We start from the raw sequence: 27757 nt of genomic DNA on the forward strand, positions 1-27757 counted from the left end.
CCGTAGTGCTCTCGTGTAGGCGGAAGGAGTTTTGTTTTGATAAAACAAGCATGGATGCCGGTGAAGTGACAAGAAAGAGTCGGTCCTTAAAGTCCAAGAAGAAAGGTTTGGTATATATAAAATTACATCGATTTTTTCCCTTTATATGTTTGTATTTTAACAAAATGTTTGTACGTTTAATCTACATTTTAGGTGGAAAGGGAACCCAAGCTATTTCGGCAGAGGATGAAGCGAAAAGGTGTGCAGTTACTTCACTTGAACTTGATGTTGACTAATGATTAAAACTAGAATAAAACATGTTATGTTTAGACGAACTATAATTTTGGATAAGAGAGCCTAACTAGTTAGTTTACAGTAGTTTTAATGGCTTATGTGAGGGTTTGTAAGTAAAATAAAAGGTATTACAGAGTGGACAGTTATACAAAGCAGTGGATTGCAAGCTAGATTTTTTTAAGCAAAAGAACTATGAGAAATGATTAAATAACTTGCAAGCATGGGGATTCTATTTACAATTATTTAAATAAATAGTCATTTAAAATGACTTGAAAACAATGAAATAATTATAACTTAAATAAACAGTTATACAATATGACAATTATTGAAATAGATACAAATTGGTTTTAATACATTGAATTAAAAATAAAATGTAGATCATTTAATGTAAGATTAATTGATTCAAATTTTGTATTTAAAATCTTTATTTGACAGGGACAATAAACAAAGAACTGCCCTAGATTTAGCTACATAGCTAAATTTTGTCTACAGTCCCTGATCAGGAAATATGAATACAAACCACATAAGAAAAACAAAAATAAATTACATCAAGGGTGTCTCAGTGGCTCAGTGGGTAACACGATTGCCTCACAGCAAGAAGGTTGCTGGTTCGAGCTCCGGCTGGGTCAGTTGGCATTTCAGTATGGAGTTTTCTTGTTCTCCCCGAGTCTGCATGGGTTTCCTCCGGGTGCTCCAGTTTCCCGCAAGTCCAAAGACATGCTCTATAGGTGAATTGGGTAAGCTTAATTGTCCGAAGTGTATGTGTGTGAATGAGAGTGTATGGGTTTTTCCCAGTGATGGGTTGCAGCTGGAAGGGCATCCGCTGCATAAAACATATGCTGAATATGTTGGCAGTTCATTCCGCTGTGGCGACCCCTGATTAATAAAGGGACTAAGCCGAAAAGAAAATGAATGAATGAAAATTACATCAAGATTTAAATTTTAAACCCCTACTTTATGATCACGTGATGCATTTTTAAACCAGCATTTCAACTGCTAAAATAAATATAATTTGAAAATATAAAATTTATATTAAAGTTTAGAATGAAGTTCTTTTAAAGCAAATTAATACAATTTTATTTCAATGAAAAATAAATGGAGTATCCCACAGATATGTGAAACGTTTTTGTTCTGAAAGTAAAATGCAAATGTCATAGTCAACCTTGCATGATTTGTTTTTATGTTTATTTTGTAGGCTTGTATTTTAAAGTACCTTAAAGATACTCAAAATGTCTCTGTCAGTGTTTTCAAACAATTATTTTTGATTTACCAAAGTCACACAAGTGGCAATTTCACATCCACAACAAAGCTTTTTTTCCTCATAAATGCAAAAAATGTGAAACAAAATAAAATCAATCATTTTTGTTCTATAGAGAGCAAACTCTCTTCCTTTTGATTAGCATTGTTTATTTTGGGTTGTGCAATTTAATTCACCAGATTTCTATAAAGTATGTTTCTACTGTAATACTGTAAAGCATTTCTACAGATGGTTTGTCAAGCTAACTCACCTGTGTGAAGCACACTTCATAAATGCACAGTGGGATTGAGCTCTCTCAGCCACTGTACACATTAGTGGTAAAATGTCGAAAACCTCTGATATAGAGTGTAATGTTTTGCAGGAGGGAAGCTGTTAAAGAACAACTCCGACAGAAGCTTGAGTTGGAGTGTAAAGCCCGGCAGGTGGTTGAGCGGCTGCTGGAGGACAGCGTGACAGAAGAGTTCCTCATCGACTGTGTAAGGCACTTATTTAGCCTCCGTACACTTCAGATGGATATTTAAACATTTCTTTGTTGTGATCCATTGAGAGAATATCCTACTTTCTTCTACTGTAGGCCTGGCACATCACTCCTGCCAACTACAAAGACACCGTGGAAGAGCGATCCATCGCTAAACTGTGTGGATATCCCACATGCCCAAATAAATTAACCAATGTAAGAAGTCCTCTGGGAATCTACTGAAAAACTTAAATTTTATTTCATTTTAATTGTTGTTATTTTTTTTTGTCATAAACACTTAATTAAAGATAATGAACTAATTCCAGGTGCCCACTCAACAGTATAAAATATCCACCAAGACAAATAGAGTCTATGATATTACAGAGCGCAAGGTATGTTTTCCTTTAATTGTTCTCTTTTTTCTGTATTTATTTATACCTGACTGAAAATTATGGAATACTTAGTTTCTTTTGTGTGTGTTTTCCTCAGTGCTTTTGCAGTAATTTCTGCTACAAAGCCTCCAAAAGTTTTGAGCTCCAGATATCAAAGATTCCACTTTGGCTCCGAAAGGAGGAGAGGTAGTGTATTTGTTAATTCAATTGTCAATTAAAATTGATTAAATATTTAATTTATTGCAAAAAAAATTTATTAGAATTTTTAAAACGTTATTTGTGACATGCATTCAGTATACACAGTTTAAACATGCAAGCTTTCATATTTCATTTAATAGTAAATATTTACTACATATAGTTAGAGTATATTTAAAATGTTTTGGGTCTAAATAAATATAATATTTTGGAAAGAAGTTTCCTTTGGACAAAAACAGTCCAGTTATATTATTATAAAATATTATTACAATTTAAAATAGTTGCTTTCTGCATGACTATATATATATATATATATATATATATATATATATATATATATATATATATATATATATATATATATATATATATATATATATATATATATATATATATATATATGATAGGGGTGTCAAAATTAATTGTTTCTTCGGTGCACCGCGATGCAGACGCGGACAATTCGGTATCAGTTCAGTAATAAACATAACCAGTTATTACGTACTGACGTCATTAATCTCATATGCGCTATGTCACGGTAGCTTACTATGGAGAGGAGACAGCGATTAATTAAAACACTGCAACCTTTTAAAAATGCAGACACTGCGCACATTTCACTGTGTGTGTATTTGCTGGACAGTCTTTCACTGACACTGAAGTTACAGCAGAAGCCCCTATGATGCACTAGTGATGCACTGAGATATCAAATTGAACCGAATCGATGGCGTGATAATCGTAACCGAACCAAACCGTGAGACCAGTGTAGGTTCACACCTCTGATATATAATATATATTTTTTCACATTATTTTTAATATTTTGGAGGAATCTATGATTTTATATATTTCAGGATTATTTAACCCTTGTGCACTGTTCAAATTTACTACCCTTTTGCTATGTTCAGGATGAAAACATCCACTGAATTAAACCGCTGTAAAAAATGCATCAGATTAATATTGTTAATAAACCTCAGTTCTGATCAAAACTAATAGCCAAATTCATAAATAATGTCACTGATTTGGTGGAAAAAAAAAACACAAAATCATGTATTTTTATATAAAAGTTAATTGTGGACTGGATATATTTAACTTTTTATCACAGTCTTGGACATGTGAAAGATCAGTAACAACATTGGCTTTGATGCATTGTTAGATCTTCATTTATTTTCTCCGTAATTTACTGTTGGTGTCTGTTTTTGCCCTATTGACTTTCATTATAACCACATTTGATGGTGCATACATGCAGTCTTTGTTTTTATTTACTTCATGTAGTTCTGAGAGCTGAGATGCATATTTAGATTTTCTCAGAGACATCAAGGTAAGTGCGTAAGGGTCACTCTCACACTCTCGAACAATCAGACACACATACACACACACACTTTAATTTGCTGTTATACTCCATTTAAAATCCGGAAACTATGTTTTTTATTTTGCACAGGCCTATCTAAAGGGTTAATGGTGCCAACTGATAATAAACAGTAAAAATTACATATTTTACGTCAACAATCACAAATTCATGATTATGTGGTGTCACGGTTTTGTAATAACAAAAAATGTGGTTATAATGGAAATGGGTCAAAAACAGACACCAACAGAACATTAGGGAGAACAAATGAAAATGAATCAAAAATAATTAATGAAAGGCAATGTTGTTTCACATGTCCAAGACTTTGATAAAAGGTAAAAATAAATCCAGTCCACAATTACTTTTTATATTGAAAATACGTCATTTTGTGTGTGTGTGTGTTTTTTTTTTCACCAAATCAGAGACATCATTTATGAATTTGACAATTAGGCAATCCTGTAATTTTCTAAGCAATTTAGTAGTTTTGATCAGGACTGAGGTTGATTAACACATTTTTGCAAAACAAATTGAAAAAATACTTATCTCCTGTTTACAGCAATTTACTTCAGTGGATGTTTTCATCCAGAACATAACAAAAAAGTAGTAAATTTGCCCAGAGTGTATTGAGTTTTTTATTTATTATTATTTTTGTTTAAAATCATTTTCTCCAAATATGTGTCAAAACAAGATTTGTCTCCAAAAATCATTTTGCTAGCTGAAACAGAAATGGTTATGGCCAAATTAAGATTCAAAATCACCCCAGAGTGGATAAAAAGCATCCCCAACTGTACAGAAGGGTTGAAACAGCAATCTTAACATTTTATAAAGGACTTACTAAGCAATTTAATGGATTTTTGCTAACCTTTGTGTTTCTTTTTAAAGAAAATCTTATTGACTCAAACATTTGAATGCAATTTTTTTTTTCTTTCTTTCTCTTTCCAAATAGTCCACCTGAGATTAAGCTGATGAAACAAGGAGATGGGTATGTACCTGCTGTTTCTTTAAAAATAAATAAATAAAAAATAATAAATTGAAGAAGTTTTACGATGGATTATTAAAAACAGAAAAAGTATTACACTTCTATAAATTAACTGGCTTTTTTTTCCTCACCGGTCCACAGAGGCAGCTCAGGAGAGGAGATAAAGCTGATTGACAAACCTATAACAGAAGCAGACATCGACAATCCCATTGTGGACATTCTCGAGTCTAACAAGGACTTCATGCAGAGTGAAAACAGTGATGCCGAACAAGACTTTGTCTCCAGTGTGGTGTCCAATCAGCACAAACAAGTTCACTGGGGAAAGCTCCCAAAGAGAGACGAAGTGAGTGAAGATGCTGCTGAATATTCACATCCAGAACCTGAACAAAGACTCAATGGAGACAATAAAGATGAAAACGAATCTTCACAAGCTCCTCAACCACAAAGCAAAACAAGTGACAGTCCTGCACTGGAAAAAAACACCTCTGAAAATGAAATTAAAGGGACTTTAGAGCTTTTAAATCAGACCAAATCAACCCAACAGGAAGCTGAAAACACAAGCTTTTCACCGCCTGAAAATAAAATCTCTGTTCCTGTGGCTGGTGGTCTGAACATCACTCAGGTGGGAATGAGTAAAAGATCAGCTGCAGGCCTCAAAAGCCTGTTGAAGGAACATCATAAAGCTAAAACGGCTCCTACAGCCATCAGTCAGTGTCTTCTGGAGCGTCTGGGACAAGCATTTATGGAGTGGAGAACTGAGGAAACCATGAGGTTTCTTTATGGACCGGATTACGCCTCAGGGATGCAACCGTCTACAGCAGGAGCACTGGAAGAAGAGGAGGAGGATCTGGATGAAGATGACCTGGATGAGGCTGAGGTGGGGGTGAGACCATCTGATGGAGGATCTTCCAGACCCAGTGCTCCAGTTCCTGATGTGGAGAAACTGAGGAAAGAGACGGAGATGCTGGAGCTGAGAGTGAAGGAGTTTTATAAAGGAGTGTGTGTTCTGCCAGAAGAGGTCGAGACAGCTGCCGCTAAAGATAGTGAACACACACAGGTGAGAGCTTTTGAAAATGATGTACAACATATTGCAGTACCATTCAAAAGTGTGGTGTTTTTATAGTCTTTTTAAAGAACGTTTATTCAGCAAACATGCATTAAAGGGATCAAAAGTAACAGTAAAACGTTCCTAATGTACTGTTTGTGAAAGTCCTGAAAACATATTTCATTATTTTAAAATAATTTAAAAACTAAGGGTGTCTGACAGCGATCCAACATGATTTTTATTTTAAAATAATGACGGTTAAACCATATGCTGAGTGTGTTTTTGTGCTGTTTTATCAGGTTTAGACCTAGGGCTGCTGGAATATGGGAAAAATCATATTCACGATTATTTTGTTCATAATTGTAATCACGATTAATCAAAACGATGTACAGTTGAAGTCAAAATTATTCACCCTCCTGTGAATTTTTATATATATATATATATATATATATATATATATATTTATATATATATATAAATATTTCCCAAATGATGTTTAACAGAGCAAGGAATTTCTCACAGTATTTCCGATAATATTTCTTCTTCTGGAGAAAGTTTCAGTTGTTTTATTTTGGCTAGAATAAAAGCAGCTTGAAATGTATTTAAGCAATTTATTTTTTTGTTTGTCTGCAGAAGAAACTACTGTTATACAATCACTTGCCTAGTTACCCTAGTTACCCTAATTAAGCCTTTAAATGCTGAATACTAGTATCTTGAAAAAATATCTAGTCAAATATTGTGTACTGTCTTCATAGCAAAGATAAAACAAATCCGTTATTAGAAATTAGTTAATAAAACTATGTTTAGCAATGGGGAAAATAATTTTAACAGAAATTTAACTTTCTGTTGAACAGATATTGAAGGATAATATAAAGGGTCCCTAATAATTCAGGAGGTCTAATAACTCTGACTTCAATTGTATACAGTTATTTTATCTCCCTTTAAATAAGGAAAGTGAAATAAATATAATAAAACAAACTGTGGTTTAAGCATCTTCACTGTAAGAAAAAAACTTTATAGCTACAAAAGTCCTTCAGTCAAGAGCAGTGAGTGACTTTCTCCTTTGGTTATAAATAAAATAAAAAGACTGAATATAAAAACATAAAAATAAGCCAAGGGAAACGACTGAATAAAAAAAAAATGAAGCACAAAAAATTGCTATTAAAATAATATTAAAAAGCCAAGTTAAATAGGTAGATTTTTAGTAGTGATTTAAAAATCAACAGTGATGAAGCCATTCTAATCTCAAGGGGCAAAGTGTTCTATAATCGAGGACCCGCCACAGAGAAAGCTCTGTCCACACTACATTTCATAATAAATATTTTCCTTTATTTCAACATTAATAAGAATAAAAAATGTTAATTGAGCAGTGAACACTGAAGACTGGAGTAATGATGCTGAAAATTCTGATTTAAATTGCTGGATTAAATATAAAATTTAAAAAAAGTAAATAGTTAAAAAAATGTAATTATAAATAATACATTTACTATTTTATAAATGCATTTACATTTATTCATTAAGCATATACTTTTATCCAGAGGAACTTACAAATCAACCATTACTTGCACCCCAAATTTGAACAGTTTTGTCACTACACAATCTTAATCTTATATGTATGATGATTTAATTTTTATATGTTTAATATAAAAATTGAATCATTACACATTTAAGATTATTAAATTATAAAGACTAACACTGGCATTGAAATAAAATCCCATATTAAGTCTATATACTGTATAAAAATCCTGCTTTGGTGTTTTTCTGAACTAACTCGGGTCATATTTGCTGTGACCTTTAACAAACTGATGTCACAGTGGTTTTTATTATGTGTAGTTCATCACAATAAATGTATACTTTAAATGAAAACTAACTCATCATTTACTCTCCCTCGAGTGGTTTTAAACCATTATAAGTTTCTTTTGTTGAACACAAAATAAGATATTTTGAAGAAAGCTTAACGTCGAAAAAAACACTACACGTCAATGGTTACCACTTTCAAGCTTTCTTCAAAATATCTTCCATTGTGTTCAACAGAAGAAATAAATTTGATGGCGAGTAAACGACGACAGAATTTTCAGTTTTGGGTGAACTATCCCTTTAAATCTGAATACAGTCCATTAGTGTTTGACAACCTCGTTTTCAAATACAGTCTGTTTTTGTGCAGTTTTGTCATTTAAAACAGGTGTGTTATTTAGTTGACGTGTTTTAAAATAACTACGCTTGATTTCCTATTTTATATCTTTATTTTGTTTGTGTTCCTAAAATCTAACGTCTACTTTAGACTTGCAGTTACGTTGTTTGTCCTGTAGTGGGTGCTCAATTCAAACAAGTTTGACGCTAAAAAGTCTACAAACTGTCAGCATCTGTTATTAAAGGTTGCATTTCTTGAATGACATACGCACTATATTTTTCTCATAATTCTCCAGGACAGTGGGAAAGATCCCCCTCTGCCCTTGGTTGATTCTCACGCACAGCACCAGATTCAGAAACGCATTGTTGTGGAGAAGCTCAGCCACAGGTCAGTGTTCAGCTGATGTGGGATCAGTGCTTCAGAAAACTTTATACATTGTTTGAGTACAATAATAATGCTATTTAATCCATTCAACTTTAGTTAAAGCTGTAAAAAGGGTTAAAGTTTTAAATCTATCTGGAAAGAGTCAAAAATAGTAGTAGTTCCAATAGTCATGGAATTCCTGGAATATTGTGGAATTTCAAAATGTCTGTTCCAGACCCTGAATGTCACTTAATTAGATTTTTACATGATTTTTGTTAGTCATTTTAAATGTTATTTTTATTCATCAAAATGTAATTTTTCTTAATTTTTTATCATTGTTTCCCACATGTAAAATACTAGTGTTTTGAGCCATACCTTAATAAAGTACTTGAATTATTCTGTTTCTAATAATTCTAGAGTTACTGCAGTAATAGAACAATTAGAGTAATTTAAACGATTTTAAAATGATCCTATACTGTATTTATTTGCAACCATAGAGTATAAATTACTACAATACACCAGTTAGTATAAAACTAAAGTATACTACAGTATTTAGTACAGTTTATGAGCTATATATTAATGTTAATGAATGTTCCAGCATACTGTAACATTCATTAACAAGGAGTCGTAAAATGCTATTTTAAATTAAATTTAAAATAAATACAGTTTACAACATCAAGCAGCATAAGTTGTTTTGTTATGCTAAAAATGAATGAAAGTGAATGAATGAGACCGGAAGTCTTAACACATCTGAGTTGCAATGGGCCAAAAAATAAGGTGATGGGTCATGGAAATTCAGCTTTTTAGTGAGTGAAAATCAGGGAATTTGACATTTGGCTTGTAGTGGGAACCGTAAGCATTACTCTTACAGACTGCACTGCAAAAATGCTTTTCTTTGATTTTTTTATTTATTTTATTTTTGTCTACTTTCAAGTCTAAATATCTAAAAATTCTTATATCAAGAAGCAAGTTTAATATAAAAAATAAATCATTATACATTTAAGATTAAGATGATTAAATTATGAAGACTAACACTGGCATTGAAATAAAACCCCATATCAGGTTTATTTACTGTATAAAAGATCCTGCTTTGGTGTTTTTCTGAACTAACTTGGGTCATATTTGCTGTGATTTGACAAACTGATGTCACAGTGGTTTTTATTATTATTATTATTATTATTATTATTAAAACAAGCAAAATAATCTGCTGAGGGGGTAAGCAAAATAATCTTCTTTTTCCTTTTGACATAGGAGTATTTTGCTTACCCCATTGGCAGATTATTTTTCTTGTTTTAAGAAAAAACTCACTTAATTTTGACATATTATTTCAGAAAACAAGACTATGTTTTGCTTGTCTAGAAAATTCTCCTTGATTTAGGAATTTTTAGATATTTGAGCTAGAAACAAGACAAAAAATCTAAGTGCATTGTGTAATTAACATTTGCACTCTTTGTCTTTCCAAAGCTTGAGAGATATTGTCGGACCCCTTCGTCTAACAATGAGTGATGTCATCAATGATGTAAACAATTTGGTCCGGACATTCAGGTAACTCGCATTGAACAATGGAGTAAAAACTATTGCACGTATTTAGTTGCACTTTGTGACTCGTACTCAGAATTTGTGCTCTACATTTTAGAAACACACACCTAGAGCAGTTGGGGGTTTTTGGTCGTGGTATTTAGGGGGGAAGATAGTGATGATTATTCACTCTCCCAGCTCCCCCAATCAAAATTCCTGTACTTGAACCATTAGGCCACAGCTGTGGTGCAGGTTCAGGGTTAGTTATTATTTACTTATTGCAATTACTATATAGGCAAAAGAGGAAATGTAAAATAAAATTCTACCACATTTACAAAGGAGGAAGTACACACACACACGCACACACTACTGCAGAGGTGTACAATGTCACCTATAATATAATAATAATTCAGTAATTGTCATTTTTATTTTGTTTAAGCTGACATCATAAAGCATGTAATTTACTTTGCAAAACTGGGAAAACTACATTTTTAGAATGCAAAACATTCATTATGTGATGAAGCCAATTAGAAGCCAAGTATATTGATACTGTGATGGACCCTTTTCACATTTACGGAAGCTGTCATAGTCAGGTAAACTTGGAGTACAACAAATAACGAACAAAATGTTATCATTATTGAAAAACAGTAAGGGCACATGTCCACCGAAGCATTGTTTTGCAAAGTAGAAAGGTGAGCACTGTTCAGTTGTGAAAAATGCTCAGTTGTGTGCGCTTATCCCGCTGACAAAGCTTTTTCAAAAACAAGTGCTCAACGTTGATGACGTGAGATGCGTTTTACAACCGCACTTCGCTCTCATTTCTGCAGCGCAAAAACACTTTGGTGGACATGCACCCAAGGAAGTCTTTTGGAAGCATTGCTTACACTTTGAAAGTTTTTAATAATTTAATAATATTTTTATTAATGCTTGAATTTGACCATGTTGACCCATTAAGTTGATCAAAGTCAGCTTTATTGTCAGTTCTGCGACATGTACAAAAATACATGGTATTGAAAATACGTTAATCTCAATTACATGCATACAAATAACAAAAACACTATAGAAGAAATGTAAATACACAATAAATATAAATATTTTTTGCAAAAATCAATAGCAAAAGATATACACAAAAATATCATATGCAAATAAGCAGGTAGAATGCAAATAAATAAAGAGTGCAGTGCAATGAGCCTTTATTGTTAAAGTGACAGAGCTATGTGTACAGTATATAATAATAGTACTATGAGGTAGTTTTTGTAGTAAACTGTTTTTGTACTCAAACAGAAAGCAAGTGTATAATGTTACAAAATATTTGTTTCAAATAAACATTTATGAACTCTCCATCCGTAGAAGAATTCTGAAAAAGATTTGTCAAACAAAAATATTAGGCAGCATAAATACTTAATCCTTAATATTAAATAAAATAAAACCACACAAACATTTCTTGAACCGCAAATCAGCATGTTAGGATGTTTTCTGAATATTAATAAATGCGTTATAAAATGAATCTTTTGTTTAATGATGTTTAAATTTAATGTTTTTACATGTTAAACATTTACGTTTAAATTATCAAATTTCACTACGTTATTATTTATATTCTAATAAATGAAGCCTCGCATGTTCTCCCCGTGTTGGCGTGGGTTTCCTCCAGGTGCTTCGGTTTCCCCCAAAGTTTCCCAGTGCTGGGTTGCAGCTGGATGGGCATCTGCTGCGTAATAACATGCTGGATAAGTTGGCGGTTCATTCTGCTGTGGCAACCCCTGATTAATAAAGGGACTAAGCCAAAAGAAAATGAATGAATGAATGAATGATTAAATGCAACCTCTGTGAGCATAGGCAGTTAATTAAATAATCACAGTATTGTGTAATATTATAATAAAAGCATTATTATATAAAAATATTATGAAATATTCAATGTTATGTGTAAAATTATTACAACAACGTCAAACATTTGAGTATCAGATGGTTAAATCAGTGTTTATGTCTGTCTATCAGACATAACCGTACAGTTTTGAGTTTCACGACCCATAAATTGTGATTGGTCATAGAGGTGGTGTCAACAGGAAGTAGTGTGTCACTCTATGAAGATGATTTACCATCCTTCTGAAGGGTCACTTCAGCCTCAGATTGAACCTGCTTCCGGGAATTCTGTCTGTGCTGTTGAGGGCCACTAAATCTGAGTGGCTTCAAAAACACGCCTCCATTAAAACTGTGTGAATTTACTATTACGCATTTCCTCAAATAGTTCAGGTCTTTATGACTGACATCTACACACACTCACAATTGTGTAGAGTTTATCTGCATTGTCCAAAAAATAGGCCACGCAGTGTTAAAAATTACATTGTTGAGCAAGAAAATTAAATAAAGTGAAATTGTTGTATGAATCATATTTTAGAATTTAGTTTAAATTTAATATAAATTGGTAACTAATAGAGCGACACATTATAAACACAAACATAAACGTGATTAAGTTTCTCTCACTCAACAAATTTTTCAATTAGGCATATGTTGATACAAAAATAAGCAATGCAAGTGAATAGAAATAATACTGGAGTTTGCTATAAATATTTATTTTAACATCAAGGGCCCTATCAGAAACCTGGCACAATAAGGCGCAAGACATTTATGGTGCGATTTTTTTTGCCATTTTCAGACCAGCGCAACCCTAATTTTCACATTTTGTGCCATGTTGTTTAAATATCAAATCCATTTGCACCACTTTGTGGACTCATGGGTAGGCCCACGTGGAATCTGCACGCACAGGTTTTCCGCAGAATTCCGCAGATTTTGAACCTATCATTAATTCTGTTTATTTACTTGAGTAAATGTGTGTAAATCTATATTTATTCAGTTTTTTTATTAATTACAGTAATATTATTGACTGATATGAAAATGTTCATCTAATTTATGTACAATGCAGTTTGTACAGTAATATTTTCTGTCTTTTAGATTTGCATTTTAAACATTAAATAAAAATATATTATTTTTTATTTCACATATTAAGGTTTTAGTTATGATACTCCCAAAATCCACAAATCTATAGATTTTTACCAAAATTCTCAGCAGAAATTGCAAAAAACGTCCGCAGATTCCGTCTGGCCCTACTCATGGGTGTTCCAGTCTAGAAAAGGTGTGTTAAGGTGCATTGTTGATGCATTGCTATTTTGAGGAACTGAAATAGACTTTAGGTATGTCCACCTGTCAGGTTTTGGAGACGTATACATCACCATATGGGGCATAAGAATAGGACATGTGTTTGGATATAACTCAGTTTTTGACCACACTTCGTTAATATTATTGTTAATTTTCTGGAAATTAGAACTGAATTTAGAAATAGTTACAAATCTTTGTGCTTAACAAACGAAATTAAATATGTCGGCTAATGGGTGTCTTCAGTGGAGTGTGTACAACACCGTTTACTTATCCACGAAAGTAAAGGAGTAAAGTAAAGAGAAAGTAAAAAGGCCGAATGGAGGAGGCTCATTCTTTATCCTCATGCTGCAGATGGTCTGTTTAACTGTTTTCTCGCTAGTGAAGCATTCAGTTTTTCCACTTACAAAGTCCGCCATGTAAATAGCAAATGCGCCATAGCGTGACACAACTGACTCTTAAAGGGAATGGCACATGAGACTCTGATTGGACATGCCCTTAATGCTTTTGCCCCATGCACTTTAGACTTTGCACCTACACCGTTAAAATAGAGCCCCAAGCCTAAACAATTTGATGTAAAGCAGAACTGAAAATGTATGCGAGAAATGCAGGACACAAATATTCACGTATCTCTCTTTTGGGACCAATGTAAATGTGTGTGTGCTTCAGAAATGTTTGGCTTGCTTTCATGTCATTAATGGTGTTATGTAAGTCACAGCAATGTTCCTGATGATTAAAAGATGTGAAAAATACAGTGAGCTCATTTTTCCTAATGGAGTCTGAATTGTCCTTTTTTGTTTTTCAGATTTACAAACACAAACATCATTCACAAAAGCCCAGAGTGGACATTAATTGCTGTGGTTCTTCTGTCAGTGTAAGTGTTACACGAGTTTCTATACTTTCATAGTAAAACTAAACATGCTTCTTAGAAATTTTGGACAAAATCACATTTTTGGCTGAAATTGTTGAGCGAAACTGTGGCGTTTAATCACTGTGCTGGTTTATATTACACACAACAGTTACGCATATCAGCTTCCATGATTGGTAAGCTCCTGCTTTCTCAATTTTAAAGAAACACTCCACTTTAAGTGTTTACAGAATATCACCAATTTTTAATCCATTCAGCCGATCTCCGGGTCTGGCATGAGCACTTTTAACTTAGCTTAGCATAAATCATTGAATCAGATTAGACCGTTAGCATCTCACTCAAAAATGATGAAAATTTGTAATAATTTTTCTATTTAAAGCTTGAGTCTTTTGTAGTTATTGCAATTTTTTTAGGTCAATATGTATTGGAACTGTGCAATTAATCGAAATTCAGTTTCGATTTTAATTTTAGCTTCTAACGATTATGAAAAAACATTAATTGAGATAAAATGATTATTGCATCATATACCGCCCCCTTTCCAGTTGTACACATCTGTTGCTCTACAAAGCTCAGTTTCGCGTGAAAATTACTAAAAGCATGTACTGTAATGTAACTTTTGCAGCACGAGATGAGTATCATTCACTGATGTACATTCAAATCATTTATGTTTTTAGAAGCGCGAAAGAGACCGCATGCTGTTGTGTGTGTGCACGCTCAGCCTTAGATACAAGCAGAGCACATACATCTAAAGTCATCTTAATGTGAGCGTGATTATTTATTATTTGTGATTATTCATATAAACCTCATTTATGTAATAAACAAACGAGTTGAGAATCAAAAGACATGTGAAAGTGAAACCATAAATCAGAACCGTACTGCTCTTAAAGTGACTGTGTGCAATATTCCTGTTGCCAACGGTTTTTATTATCATTAATCAAATAAAAATGGGTCAAAAAAGGACAAAGTCACTCACTGCTCTTGACTGAAGGACTTTTGTAGCTATAATTAAAGTTTTTTTTTTTTTCTTACAGTAAAGATGCTTAAAGCAGTTTGTTTCATATTTTCATTCTATTGTTTTTATTTCCCTTTTCTTATTTACAGGAAGGAATATAACTGTATACAGTTGAAGTCAGAATTATTAGCCCTCCTGAATTATTAGCGGCCCTTTTCCTGCCAATTTTTGTTTAACGGAAAGAAGATTTTTTTTCAGCCCATTTCTAAACATAATTGTTTTAATAACTCCTTTTTAATAACTGATTTCTTTTATCTTTGCTATGATGACAGCATATAATATTTTACTAGATATTTTTCAAGACACTTCTATACAGCTTAAAGTGCATTTTAAAGGCTTAATTAGGTTAATTAGGCAAGTCATTGATCTTAAAATAGCTTTCAAAATATTTCAACCTGCTTTTATTCTAGCCAAAATAAAACAAGACTTTCTCCAGAACAAAAAATATAATAGAAAATACTGTGAGAAATTCCTTGCTCTGTTTAACATCATTTGGGAAATATTTATATAAAAAAAATCACAGGAAAGGCGAATAATTTTGACTTCAACTATATCATTTTGAATAATCGTGATTATGATTTATATACAATTATGACCAAAATAATCATGATTATGATTTTTCCCATAATCGAGCAGCTCTACTAGGAACTATACTCTCACTCTGGAATAATAATCAGGGAATTTTGCCGTGCCATGGCTGCAGCAGGTGCAATACTTTGCAGCGCCCAATATCATGGGCTGTCCCACCTGCCTGGCAACATATGGATTTGTGTATGTCTCCACACTGTTCAAAGCCGTTCCAGACAGTATACATCATCAGCATGTACCTATTATGCAGACTGATTTATTACAGTACTACTGTAGTAGCATGTGCCTTGAATTGTACCATTTTCTCATTGGCGAATGAGACATGAAGTAATCTGACTCTTTCATTTTGTCACTTGAGCTTCAGGTCATTGAGGCCTGCCTGTGTGCGTTCATGTGGCTAGTGATTATCCAGGGACAGCAGGATCTTCATCTTCTAACTTGGCAATATAAATAATTACCCACAAGATATTTTTCTTTAGTTTTAGCTAATAAATATATGATTCGTTGATTATTTAATAAACTATTGTTTATCATTTAAATGTTTAGGTATAATTCATTAAAATAATATAGTCTAAAATAACTCTGTTTTAATACAGTTACACTAATATAACATTGCTTTGATGCCTTTCAGCTGCACATTTTTTTATTTTTTTTTTGTAGTGATGTGCGGATCGATACTAAAATATCGATATCTCCCATACCAGCTTTGTATGTTTTAGAATCAATTATCTCATCAAAATATCAATATTTTTAGAAATTTGGAGCAAATATGTAGTTTATTGGAAATAGAAATACAGTGGAAAGTAAACACCATTACCCTAGTTTATCTGAATAATGCCAACTTAATCTGAGCTACTTGTTCTTCCGCCTGCCAAGTCATGTGCATAATATGGCACTGTACAACTGCAGAGCACACTAGCTAGCCCCTCAGACCGCTGGCCTGGCACAATGTGTTCAGTCATGCTGTCCATGGATATGGGTGACCGCAAACACTGTAACAAAACAGTGAGGTACTGTGGTATTACCACAAACCTAATCAAACATCCACATAACAGAATATGACAGAATATGACAACGTCATGACAAGGCAGTCAGAAGAGAAGGAAAGGAGAGGCACAGGTGCTGCTAGGGCGAGACAGACATCGCTTTCAGAGTTCATAGGTGCAGCAGGCAGGCACTATCCAGGTACAGAGGGAGAAAATGTAGCGATGTGCCTGTATTTTGGGAGCTTGGATTTTTGTGACAATGATTAAACACCGGAAAAAGGTTCAAAATATTTAAGGGGATCGGATTAACATGTCACTAAACCAAAAAGTGTGCATGTTTATTGTTTTATGTTAAGTTCAGGCAGGCGATTTAAGATATACATGCTCAGATGCTGTAAATAAATATGTAAGTTGGCTCTTTATTGTATGATAATTCTTCATCAATAAACTATAAACAAGAATAACTCGTAAAATGTCTCGTATTCATTATGAAGTGACACTTTTAAGTACACTACTTGTTACTTTAATTTCCACAGTAATTTTTGGGCAAAGTATTGGTATCGGATCGCTATCACCAATACTCCCCATTTTACTTGCTATCGGATCGGATAGGAAACCAGTGGTATCGCACATCACTACTTTTTTGTTAAAAAAATTATAAATTACCTAGATTACAGTTGCAAAAATTATGAACACTTGAAGACAGAATATTCTATACGTTTTTTTTTTTATTATTATTATTTAAAACCAAACACCTGGTTCTCTACTATGATACATATTATTTTCATTTGTTTATAGCAGAAAATACTCAAATTTTGATATATATCATCAAAAATGCTGGCGGTGACTGGCAAAAAAATAAAAAACGCTTTGAAAAGTTGATGCGTGGATGGATTTTTTTATAAAGACAGAAAAACTGTTTGAATAAATACTCCCATATCTAGCATTTAGGCCTAAATTTTAAGTTTAAGTCCCTTTCGCTTAAAATCTGGCTCATGGTACCTCAGAACTAAATGCGTGTCCAGATTACCTTCAACCAGAATCAACTCAAGTCACAACATGTTTGTCATCTTTCAGCTGGCAAACACAGCATTTAGATTGCTTGGGCTAATAATCTACCTCCGCATGGCTTGTGTCCATTTGCTCCTGCATGGGAAAGTGCCACATGTGTTGGTATTTGCAATGAGAGGCCAGCGTGACTGTTCCTCCGCCGCGTTTAAACGCGCAGATTATTGCCACAGCAGATAATGCTGAGGGTTTATGAGCTGCCGGCTGTGGATTGAGGTTTTATGGTGCCTCGCTGGCCTTCTGTGTGCTGACAGTGAAAGTATGTGGTGGACGGATGAGCAGCTGGAAGACCTGGCTTGAAGCAGAGCGGACAGGAACAACGCTGAGGAAATCAGGGTGCATTGTTTTCTCTTCAGGAACACACTGTGTAAAGCCATAAGACACAAGTGATTTATGTGTGAGTGTGTGTATGATTTGTGTGCATTTGTTTTCACTCTAAGTTAATATTTGTCTACTCGATAAAGATTTGTAGCTCTGTTGAGGATTGATTCGGAAGTTGCTTTAGTTCTATGACTGCATTAAGAGGGGATTTGATCTTAAGTTTTGATATTAGTTTACATTTATGTTGCTTATCCTTTTTTTTAATTATTATAATCATACTGAGTACTAAGTACAGCAAACATATATTGAAGAATGTATCAATACTGAACTATAAAGCTGGAACTGCATTGTCCATCAAAAAATTATTCATCAACTTCTTCCTCTGTTAAGTCCCCTTCTTTGATATAACTTATAAAAGGACTCCATATGTTTTCAAATAAACGCTGTTTAGCTTTTAGTATATAAGTAATTTTTTCTAATGGTAGACTTGACAACATTTGTCCATTGAGTAGCGTTTGGTCTTTGCATCTTTGTCCATAGCAAAGCTACACATCGTTTGGCATAAAGCAAGCTGAGGTCTATAAATACTTGTTCGCTTCTACTATAATTCGAGTCCTCTGGATATAAGCACAGTAAAAAAACCTTTGGCTCGAGGAGGATTTGTTTTGAAATAATTTTTTCACTTATGACTCTTACCTCTTCCCAAAATAATTTAATCTTTGTGCACTGCCAAATACAGTGACACAAGGTTCCTCTAGCTTCCAAACATTTTGTACAAATATCTGATATGTTTTTATTATATTTATTTAATTGTACTGGTGTTACATATGTCCGCATTATCCATTTATATTGTATAAGTTTAAGGCGTGAATTTATAGACATAGTGTGAGCTTTAGTGCAGGCTTCTTCCCAATCTTCATCCGAAAATTCAGACTGCAAATCTTCCTTGTGTGCATTCAACTTGCAATATGAATTTTTGGGTGAATTCATTGTCAGCAAACTATAAAATTCTGATATGATACCTTTTCTCAGATTATCTTTTATCATCATGTTAAGGAGGAATATGGAGGTCTATTAAGATCATTGCTTATCCTTTTTAATATTATTTAATAGACCTGAGTGAACTAATAATTGAATGTATTTTTTATTCACCTAACCTTATCTGTAATTTTTTTACTACTAATACTAATTCTACTACTACTACTAATAATAATAATAATAATAATAATAATAATAATAATAATAACAATACTCAACATTGACAATAAATGCTTTTTTAAATAAATTTTTAGAACAATAAATGTTTTGTTTTTTTTGTAAAAGATGTCAATACTACTCTACTTCTGTCCAACTGCTTGTTAACACAAATTGGCTAATTAGAATCAGCCAAGCACATGGCAGCAACTCAATCCATTTAGGCATATAGACCTGGTCAAGACCATCTGCTGCAGTTCAAATTGAGCATCAGAATGGGGAAGAAAGGAGATTTAAGGGACTTTGAATGTGGCGTGATTGTTAGTGCCAGACGGGCTGGTCTGAATTTTTTCATAAACTGCTGATCTACTGGAATTTTTATGCTCAACCATCTCTAGTGCTTATAGAGAATGGTCCGAAAAAGAGAAAACATACAGTGAGCGGCAGTTCTGTGGGCGCAAATGCTTTATTGATGCCAGAGGTCAGAGGAGAATGGCCAGCTGATATGGTTCGAGGTGATAGAAAGGCAACAGTAACTCAAATAACCACTCGTTACAACCGAGGGAAGCAGAAGAGCATCTCGATGCACAACACATTTGTGGTTTAAGAAGAGATGATGAAATGGCATGATATAGGTATATGTTAGGGTGGGTTTTTAGGACATGTGCTTGTAATTCAAAACTGTTAAAAAGCATACCTAACGTTTTTTTCGAAAATAAATTTGTCACCAGTTTTCTGTGGGGGTTGGGTTTAGGGGTCAGGTTAGGATAAGGCTATATAATACGTAGTTTTAGAGTTAAATGTATATAACGCCTATAGAGAACCACCAAAACAATTGTGTGTATGTTAGAGGAGACGGCATGATTATGTTTGTCCAGTGCCAGGTGGCGTGTGTGACTTCCCTCAGGTTTATGAAGGCTGGTTCAGAGTCTCTAACACTGAGGAGAGATCCGTGCTGCTCCCTGTCTGTGTCAACAACACAACCCATATCTTATCGTGCCATGATTGCTGTGGATCCGTGAAGCTGTGGGCACAGCATGGGAAACATTCCACCTGAGGAGCTAACACACGGCCAACATTAAACCTCTCCCCATTTAAAGATCACGGCTCTGATTTATTGCTCTGTGCCTGCACGACTTCACTGCACCAGGTTTAATGGCTTATTATTAGGCTCTTAAGAGACATTAATGCATGTCAAAGAGAGTTAAATGTATCTGTAATGATGGGGGGAGACAACAAGGGTCGGATGCAAATTGCATGCAGGTAATCCAAAAGCTAGTGGTGTGACTGTGTGCACTGAGGCTTCAAACCATGTACCATAATCATCAGTGACATCCAAAGCTTCATTTTCGCCATGCTTCGAATTTTGATTCAAAGGTTTAAACACCCTCTGTGATTAGTAAAGTGTATAGCGAGAGATTAGGCACCGATTACATACATTTCTGCTGTTTTGAAGAATTCACCGGTCCCATGCACCAGTAATTCAACTGAAATACAGTAGTAATTTATAGTAAAGGATTTTGGATCATACTAAAGTGTGTTAGTGTATTATTTACAACTATCTTTTTTTTTTTTTAAAGAAGACCACTGCATATTTTAGTATAGTGTGTAACAGAGGCCGGCTGACGAGTGCAGCCCATAAGCATCACTCCCATAGCTTTCTCCTTGGAGCATTTTCCTCCCATGCAGGAATTGCTGGTTTGATCCCCCCCCCTCGGAGTGAGTGGGTGGGTGTAGGACCGATTGGAATTCGATAAACATAAATACTTTTGAATACCTTGAATTTTACTACAATCATCTGTGCTAATGTAACATACCTTATATGTAAAAAAAAAAAACTACAGTAATTTGTTTATTAATATTCTTGTATTACTACATCAATGAGTTGGTCAGTGTGAATGTTTGACGTTTTTGCAACACCGTGCTTTCCCACACTTTAACCAGCAGGGGTCATCATCAAGCTCTGATTTGGAAAGCTTTGAGTGACACCTTTTTCCGATACAATTGAGCCAAATGGTTCACTGGTTCAGAAAGCTTTATTTCACCATCACTACCAAAAGCACTCTTGGTTTAACTGGCGAAAAGTCATGTCAGGTGGCAAAACAAACCTAAAACAAACACGGCTATAGACAATGCTTTGAAATGCTCACTACAGGGAAACAAGACTCAGCAATGGAGTCCATGTAATTTGTGGTGATGAACTGCAGCTGTGTGTAATCAGGAGATGAGCTGAAACTGGTGTGTGATTGCAAGGCAGGATGGGATTTGTAGTCCAGTTCAATGGCATATGTGATCTGGGCACTCTACTTGGTGAACATGACAGTACCGAGCAACACTTTAGATCACATGGGTCAAACTCGGTTCCCGGAGGACCGCAGCTCTGCACAGTTTAGTTAAAACCCTAATTAAACACACCTGATGTCCCTCAGTCTTGTTTGAAACCTAGAGGTAAGTGTGTTGAAGCAGGGTTGCAACTAAACAATGCTGGGTTGCAGCTCTCCAGGAACTGAGTTTGACACCCTGCCTTTAGATTATCAAACATGTTATAGCTGTTAACTAATTGTTTATAAGCATGCATGTTGCGAGTATATTATTACTACTTTGATTCTGATTGGTCAATCACTACATTCTAAGATATGTTATTCCCAGATAACACTAGCTGAATCTAATAACAGAGGCTCATCTGGGTACTTCGAATGATCTTGACCGTCAGTGAATACGTTCACATTCATATATAGTAGTCAACATTTGAAGTGGGTCAAAAACGTTTTTCAAAATCATCCAAAGAATGGGTGTTGTTGAATAGTTTTATGAGAATTTTGATGAAAGGTTTTGACCAACTTCAAATGTTGATTACTGATTACTATATATGCTTGTCCTCCTCATCCATTGCTGTTTTTGACTTCTTTTTGCGCCATCTTTTGACTGAGAAATACGTTGGTTTGTGTAGGCTCCACTGAAGCTTTTTTTCAGAATAAATAAACTATTAATATTACTAAACAATTTTTACAGGTTTTTTTTATGTTGAAATCACTGCTGTTTTTTACAGTGTAGGGAACACGTTCGCTGTTAACTGTATATTAACTGTAATCTCGGTGTGTTTTTTTGCCTGTTTATTTTGATTAGGTTCCAGAACTCATTCAAGGCGTTCAGTCTGTTTATCAGCGCTGTTATTTTCCCCTCATCAATAATTTGTAAGTTGACTTCTCGGTGCCTTATGTCAGCTGTGCCTCTGGCCTGAGCTCTTTTGTTGAGAGCGGTTCAATAATAGATAAAGCAGCAGAAACTGTAGAACAGGTTGAATCCGAGACCTTATTCCTCTTCCAGAATAACCTGTGGATTGATGACTTCAGAAAGAGGCAGAAATGCAGATGTTTATGGGTGTTTAGTGTGCACTGAGATGGTATTTCTTTTACTTAGTAAACTATCAGTTTTGTACGGATAATTACAGATCAGTAGTTTTAGAAAAGAAGGTTTTTTTATTTTACATTGTCTTTTTTGATCTTCAAGCCTGTATTCATCTGATCCAAAATACAGCAAACATAGTCCATCTTGTGACATATATTCATTATTTAAAATAACTTTATTTTAATGTAATTTATTCATGTGATTTCAAAGCTGAGGCTTTTAGCATCATTACTTCACATACTTAACATTCCTTTTATCGTGTTTATTATTAATATTACCTTCATTATTGTTATCATCAATAATTATTAACAATAAATAAACCAAATAGGCCAATAATTAATAAACAGGTTAAAACGGAGAGACGAAATATGCGGTTTTAAATGAAAATATGTTGGTGGACATGGCCACACATTGACATATTATTCTCAGTAACATATGTTTGGTTCTTATCTGTTTGCATGATCATAGTATTTTTCTCAAATAAATATTGTAATGACATCATACACATTAAAAAGCTCTCCCTTTTTTTTTAAATACTTTTATTTAAAATTAAAGCAATTTAAAGACACTTTAAATGTCACCAAAAATGTCTATTTCAGATAAATGCTTTTCTTCTGAACTTTATTCATTTAAAGAAAGCTGAAAAAAGTTTAATCTGCTGTTTTCAACAATAATAATTATAATTATAATAATAATAATAGTTTTTGAACAGCAAATCAGAACATTTTAATGAAGTCCAAAGGATTGTGTAAGATTCAGCTTTACAACGACAGCAATAATTCAAATTTTTAAAGGTTCAAGACACCCTTGAGTACTTTTGAGATTTTAATAAAAGTTTGTGTATGTTGAGCATTGGTTAACAACTAGTTAGCACCTGTCAGCTTTAATTTGGGGGAAGACTGCATATTTTTGAGCTTTTGTCAACTAATTTTATCTTTCAGGTTTAAAATAATTTTCTAGCGCCAATCTGCTAGTGGAGTGATGACGTGTCGGTTTCTCAATATTACTCATAGCTGAATTTTCTTATGAGAACATCCTGCTGCTTAATTATTCATAAGAGCACGTGCAAGCACAAAGGCAAGGCAGATCTGCCAACCTGTGAGACCCAATGACTGGGTGAGACCGCGTCCGTGTACAGCAAGCAGTATTTATCTGCAAGTCGTAATGTTATGTGTTTGTTTCCATGATCCATAGTAAAAATGTTTCTAACTGTACTGGTTTTGCTGTTATGTCTAAAAATCAAATGCAGGAATGGTCAACAAAATAGAATTCTTAAAAAAAAAAAAAAAGAATCTTAAACATTAAATATTGCGTAAATCAGTGTTTCTCGACCACATTCCTGGAGGACCACCAGCACTACATGTTTTGGATGTCTCCTCTGTCTGTCAGACCCATTACAGGTCTTTCAGTCTCTGCTAATGAGCTGATGGTCTGATTCAGGTGAGTTTGGTTCAGCAGACATGGAAAATGTGCAGAGGTTGTGGTCCTTCAGAAATGTGGTTAAAAAACACTGGTGTAAATTATCTGCTATCTTAATAAATACTGTATGTAGTAAAATATTTGTTTTGTAGTTTCATTGTGGTTAGGGACAGTTTAAGGGTACATCTGCACTAATCCAGATAAATTTGGAACGTTCTTGTCTAAAAGTGCTTCGAGTCCTCACTATGGTTTTGAATCTTTCTCGAACGTTGGTCATTAACACTTAAACATCTGAAATCACTTAGTCTCTCTACTGCATATGCATCACGATCTGCATCATTCCTGCATGCCTTTTACTTACAGACTTTTTGAAATATTGTGCCAATATATGTCAAGATAAAGCACCACGTTTTTAGAGACTGACTGTTAACAAAGTCCCTTCAAGGCTAGTCATTTCACTCGGTGACCATCTTTGAAATGGCTCTCGGGCAGTATGCTCGGGCATTCTGTCTGAATGGGGAAACATCAAATTCTCCAATACTATTAGCAAAGCGTACAATTACATTACGTATTTGGAATCAGCGATAAAATTAAACAACAACCGTCTCATAAGCTTCGCTTCAAAACGTTAGAATCAAACAAAATCTGAATTTTTTTCAGGTTGTCTGAGCTAATGCGCATGCGCACTCGAAAGGAACAAGATCACGACACCAACCTCATTTATGGCCGTGTTACACATTATCATCCTCTGCATCATGCATCAGCAGATCACGCTGCTCTTCTGAAGTAATCCATTATATGGTCTTGATGGCGAATCTCCTCCAGTAGTGACAGCGACTTTTTCTTTACAAGTTTGTGGGTGTTTGAGTAGTTGCTGTCACGTGATGTGCGTTTTACAGGATGCACTGTACCTCCTGTTCATTTCACACCGATTACAAAACCAGAAAACTGTTTTCAAGTGCACTTGGTTCATTTAAAAGTACAGATTTCAAGCTTTACGTGGATATATTTCTCATGTCTGTGAAGCAAGTATTCGCTGAGATTGCAGTGTGTTTGTTGACAGTCAACTGCCGTAAAAGCACCCGTCTGGTCTGAGCCCCTCCCCCGGAGAAACGTCAGTCTATAGTGATTGATGATTGGCACCCATACTAGTGGGCAGGGCTTCATTCGCCATATTGACTGTTGCACTTTTCCCCGTTCAAAACTATACGTGTGACATGTCATGTGTATTCTATAGATTTTGCTGTCAAGTTGCAAAAGCGAGTGAGAATATAGGCTGAGAGATATTCCAAAACAACAGCCCCGAGCAAACATCCTATGTCCTTTAAAGAAAAGCAATCTTTAGCATGTACAAATTCACATTGTTCTATAACAATGCTGTCAAAAAGGGAGAACATCCAAAACAACTGCTGTAAACGACATCCACCATTTTAGCTGAATTGGTCACATGACAAAAAAAATCATAATTTTCCAAAGCCTCCATTTTCACAGTTCACACTGCAACTAGTGCTTTCAAATGTATCCTCTTTGGAGAGCGTTATCAAAAAGATACATTTTTGTTCCCTAAAAGCGCCATCTCAATGTGGACTGAAGCCCAAAATGGAGGACAAAAATATGCAGTTTTAAAAGATACAGGACCATATAGGCCATATAGAACCTTTTCACAAGACTGTCACGGTGCGTTTATCGATCATCAGCATCTTAAATCCTTGAACGTTTTTAGTATTTAGGTTTGTTTTTTTTAATATATGAATGTTTATTATTGTATTTATGTATGTATTAAATCGTTTTTGCATCAAACTGCAAAAAAATTACAATTACCGCTTATGCAAGGTGTTTCCAATGCAGCGTCTATAGGGCAGGACAGTAAATTTGACGTGGTTCTCTCTTCTGACTGCTGTCATCAGTCTCACACAATTTATTTTCTTTTTCTGAAAGTCTTGATAACATCATCGTGGAGTTTTTGTTTTATTATTTGAGCAAATAGGATTGTAAAAAAATGATTTCTTGTACTCTTCCATGCTCCTAGTTTAAAAGTCATTTTGTTTGTTTGTTTGTTCAGGTTAACAGAAGTGTCACCATTGTTGCGAGAGTCGCTGGCGAGTGTGTCTTCATTAGAATACATCTCCTGTTTCATGAACGAGCTGAAACTGGAGGAAAAAGATCTTCACAACCTTGTGCTGCTCTTCAAACCATGTGTCCCTTCACAAACATGATGTACAGAACACTCTTTTAGAGATGAAAATAAAAACCTGTCTGGACACAATGGTTCTGTGCTGTATTCGGGCTCATTGGAAATATGTGCTTCAGCCTACATTTCATACATTTGACTGAAGTTTCTAGGTAAGATGATATAAAAGGGCAATATGATGCCTATAAATTTGTTCCTTTTCAATAATGATATTTGCATTGATACATTATGGACAAATAAAGCATAATTGTCGTTCAGGTCTTTGAACAACACCAAATATATTCCACAAACAACTTAACAGTATCTTTGATTTGTAGTGTGTGTTGTGTTGTACATAGTTCCACAAGAGAGATAAAAGGTAAAAAATATGTAAAATCAAGGTAAAACGATGTGATTGCAGTGCACTTTTCTTATAGTTTTGCTTTTGAAAACACTATTGGTTGGGTTTAGGGAAGCGTTAAGGTCAGTCGTTACTAAGGTGAACTATACAATAAGTTCTGCCTTTACATAGACGTGTACAAAAAAGACGTGTATCTGAAATGTACAACTAAACATACCCTTCGTCAGTAATCCCTATCGTTTTTATCACTGCGGACTGGTCAATGCTTGACGATTTTTCCGCAGGCTGTGGGGGTGCTAGGCGATCGTCATTTCCAGATTATGACAAGCTGACAAAACAATGCTGCAACTCTCATACAAGTTTTAATTGTGGAGAAAATTAAAAATGTCTGCAGTGTTTGAGTGTTCTGTGTTTGTCTGAGATGATTAGTCTACCAAAAGATACAAAAAATGAAGGTGAGGGGGCAGTTATTGTCACGTGACTTGCGGTGTGCTCTTAGCATTCTAATGATGATTTCAACTAGGCTCGCCTGGAAGCCACGAGCGCATCTTGCCGCTTGAGTGCATTGCAACTAATATGCGTGTGCAAGCTGCACACCTCCATTGGAAATAATGAACTTTACAGAAAACGTGAACGTTCAAGAAAATGAACAACACAGAAAAGACGCGATATTTGAACAGCCGCCATCATTTGTGATCTCCAGCAGTTGATCTTCTTCTTGTACCCACATGCTGCATTCACCTGATTTGTTGACAAATGGATTAGGGATCCATTGCTTGGCAGTTCGTGGGTTCTTCACTGGGGATTTTCCTGTTCGCAAAGAAACTTTCCAAAGACATCTGTCATCATTTTGCTAGCTTGTAGGTTACATTTTGGCGCTCAAGTGACCGAGATGTAACCGAGAGCATGTGGTCATTTTTCAAAATAGAAGATTTTTAAAAAAAAAATTGTTCAGACTCCGATAATAAATAAAATTAAAATAATTAAAGATTTCTTGTGTGGCCCGGTATCAGTTGATCTATAGACCAGTACCAGTTCCACTGTCCTAAGTTATGTAATTTAGATTCACAAAAATGCAGACAGTGCCCTCTAGAGGATTTGGCATCTAAAACATGCAACTTAACATACCTGGAGCAACGTATTCTATGTTTGGCAAAAATGTTGGCTAAGACATGACATTTCAATGAGTTGTTTTTATTGGTTTGGTAGTAATTAATCAACTTTTTATGTAATTGAAAAAACTGACAATAGAATAATCAAAT

General features: G+C 34.5%; 1 protein-coding gene across 1 annotated transcript; it reads left to right on the forward strand.

Moving 5' to 3' along the window:
* The first annotated feature begins 7 nt into the window (after window positions 1-7).
* On the forward strand, window positions 8-26230 carry rpap2 (RNA polymerase II associated protein 2). The gene is made up of 12 exons (XM_056472989.1): window positions 8-105; window positions 193-238; window positions 1893-2007; window positions 2106-2204; window positions 2315-2380; window positions 2478-2566; window positions 4861-4896; window positions 5035-5950; window positions 8365-8456; window positions 9897-9977; window positions 13906-13974; window positions 26027-26230. The coding sequence occupies exons 1-12, from the start codon at window positions 51-53 to the stop codon at window positions 26178-26180; spliced, it is 1818 nt and encodes a 605-aa protein (XP_056328964.1). The 5' UTR covers window positions 8-50; the 3' UTR covers window positions 26181-26230.
* The last annotated feature ends 1527 nt before the right edge of the window (window positions 26231-27757 follow it).

The sequence above is a fragment of the Danio aesculapii genome, chromosome 2 (genome assembly GCF_903798145.1).
Source record: "Danio aesculapii chromosome 2, fDanAes4.1, whole genome shotgun sequence".
Lineage (NCBI taxonomy): Eukaryota > Metazoa > Chordata > Actinopteri > Cypriniformes > Danionidae > Danio > Danio aesculapii.

What these genes read in the sequence shown, in the direction of transcription:
- rpap2 (XM_056472989.1), top strand. Translation starts at nt 51, where the DNA reads ATGGATGCCGGTGAAGTGACAAGAAAGAGTCGGTCCTTAAAGTCCAAG. An exon ending in GCAGAGGATGAAGCGAAAAG is followed by an intron (nt 239 to 1,892) that starts GTGTGCAGTTAC and finishes AATGTTTTGCAG; the next exon opens with GAGGGAAGCTGTTAAAGAAC. An exon ending in ATGATATTACAGAGCGCAAG is followed by an intron (nt 2,381 to 2,477) that starts GTATGTTTTCCT and finishes TGTTTTCCTCAG; the next exon opens with TGCTTTTGCAGTAATTTCTG.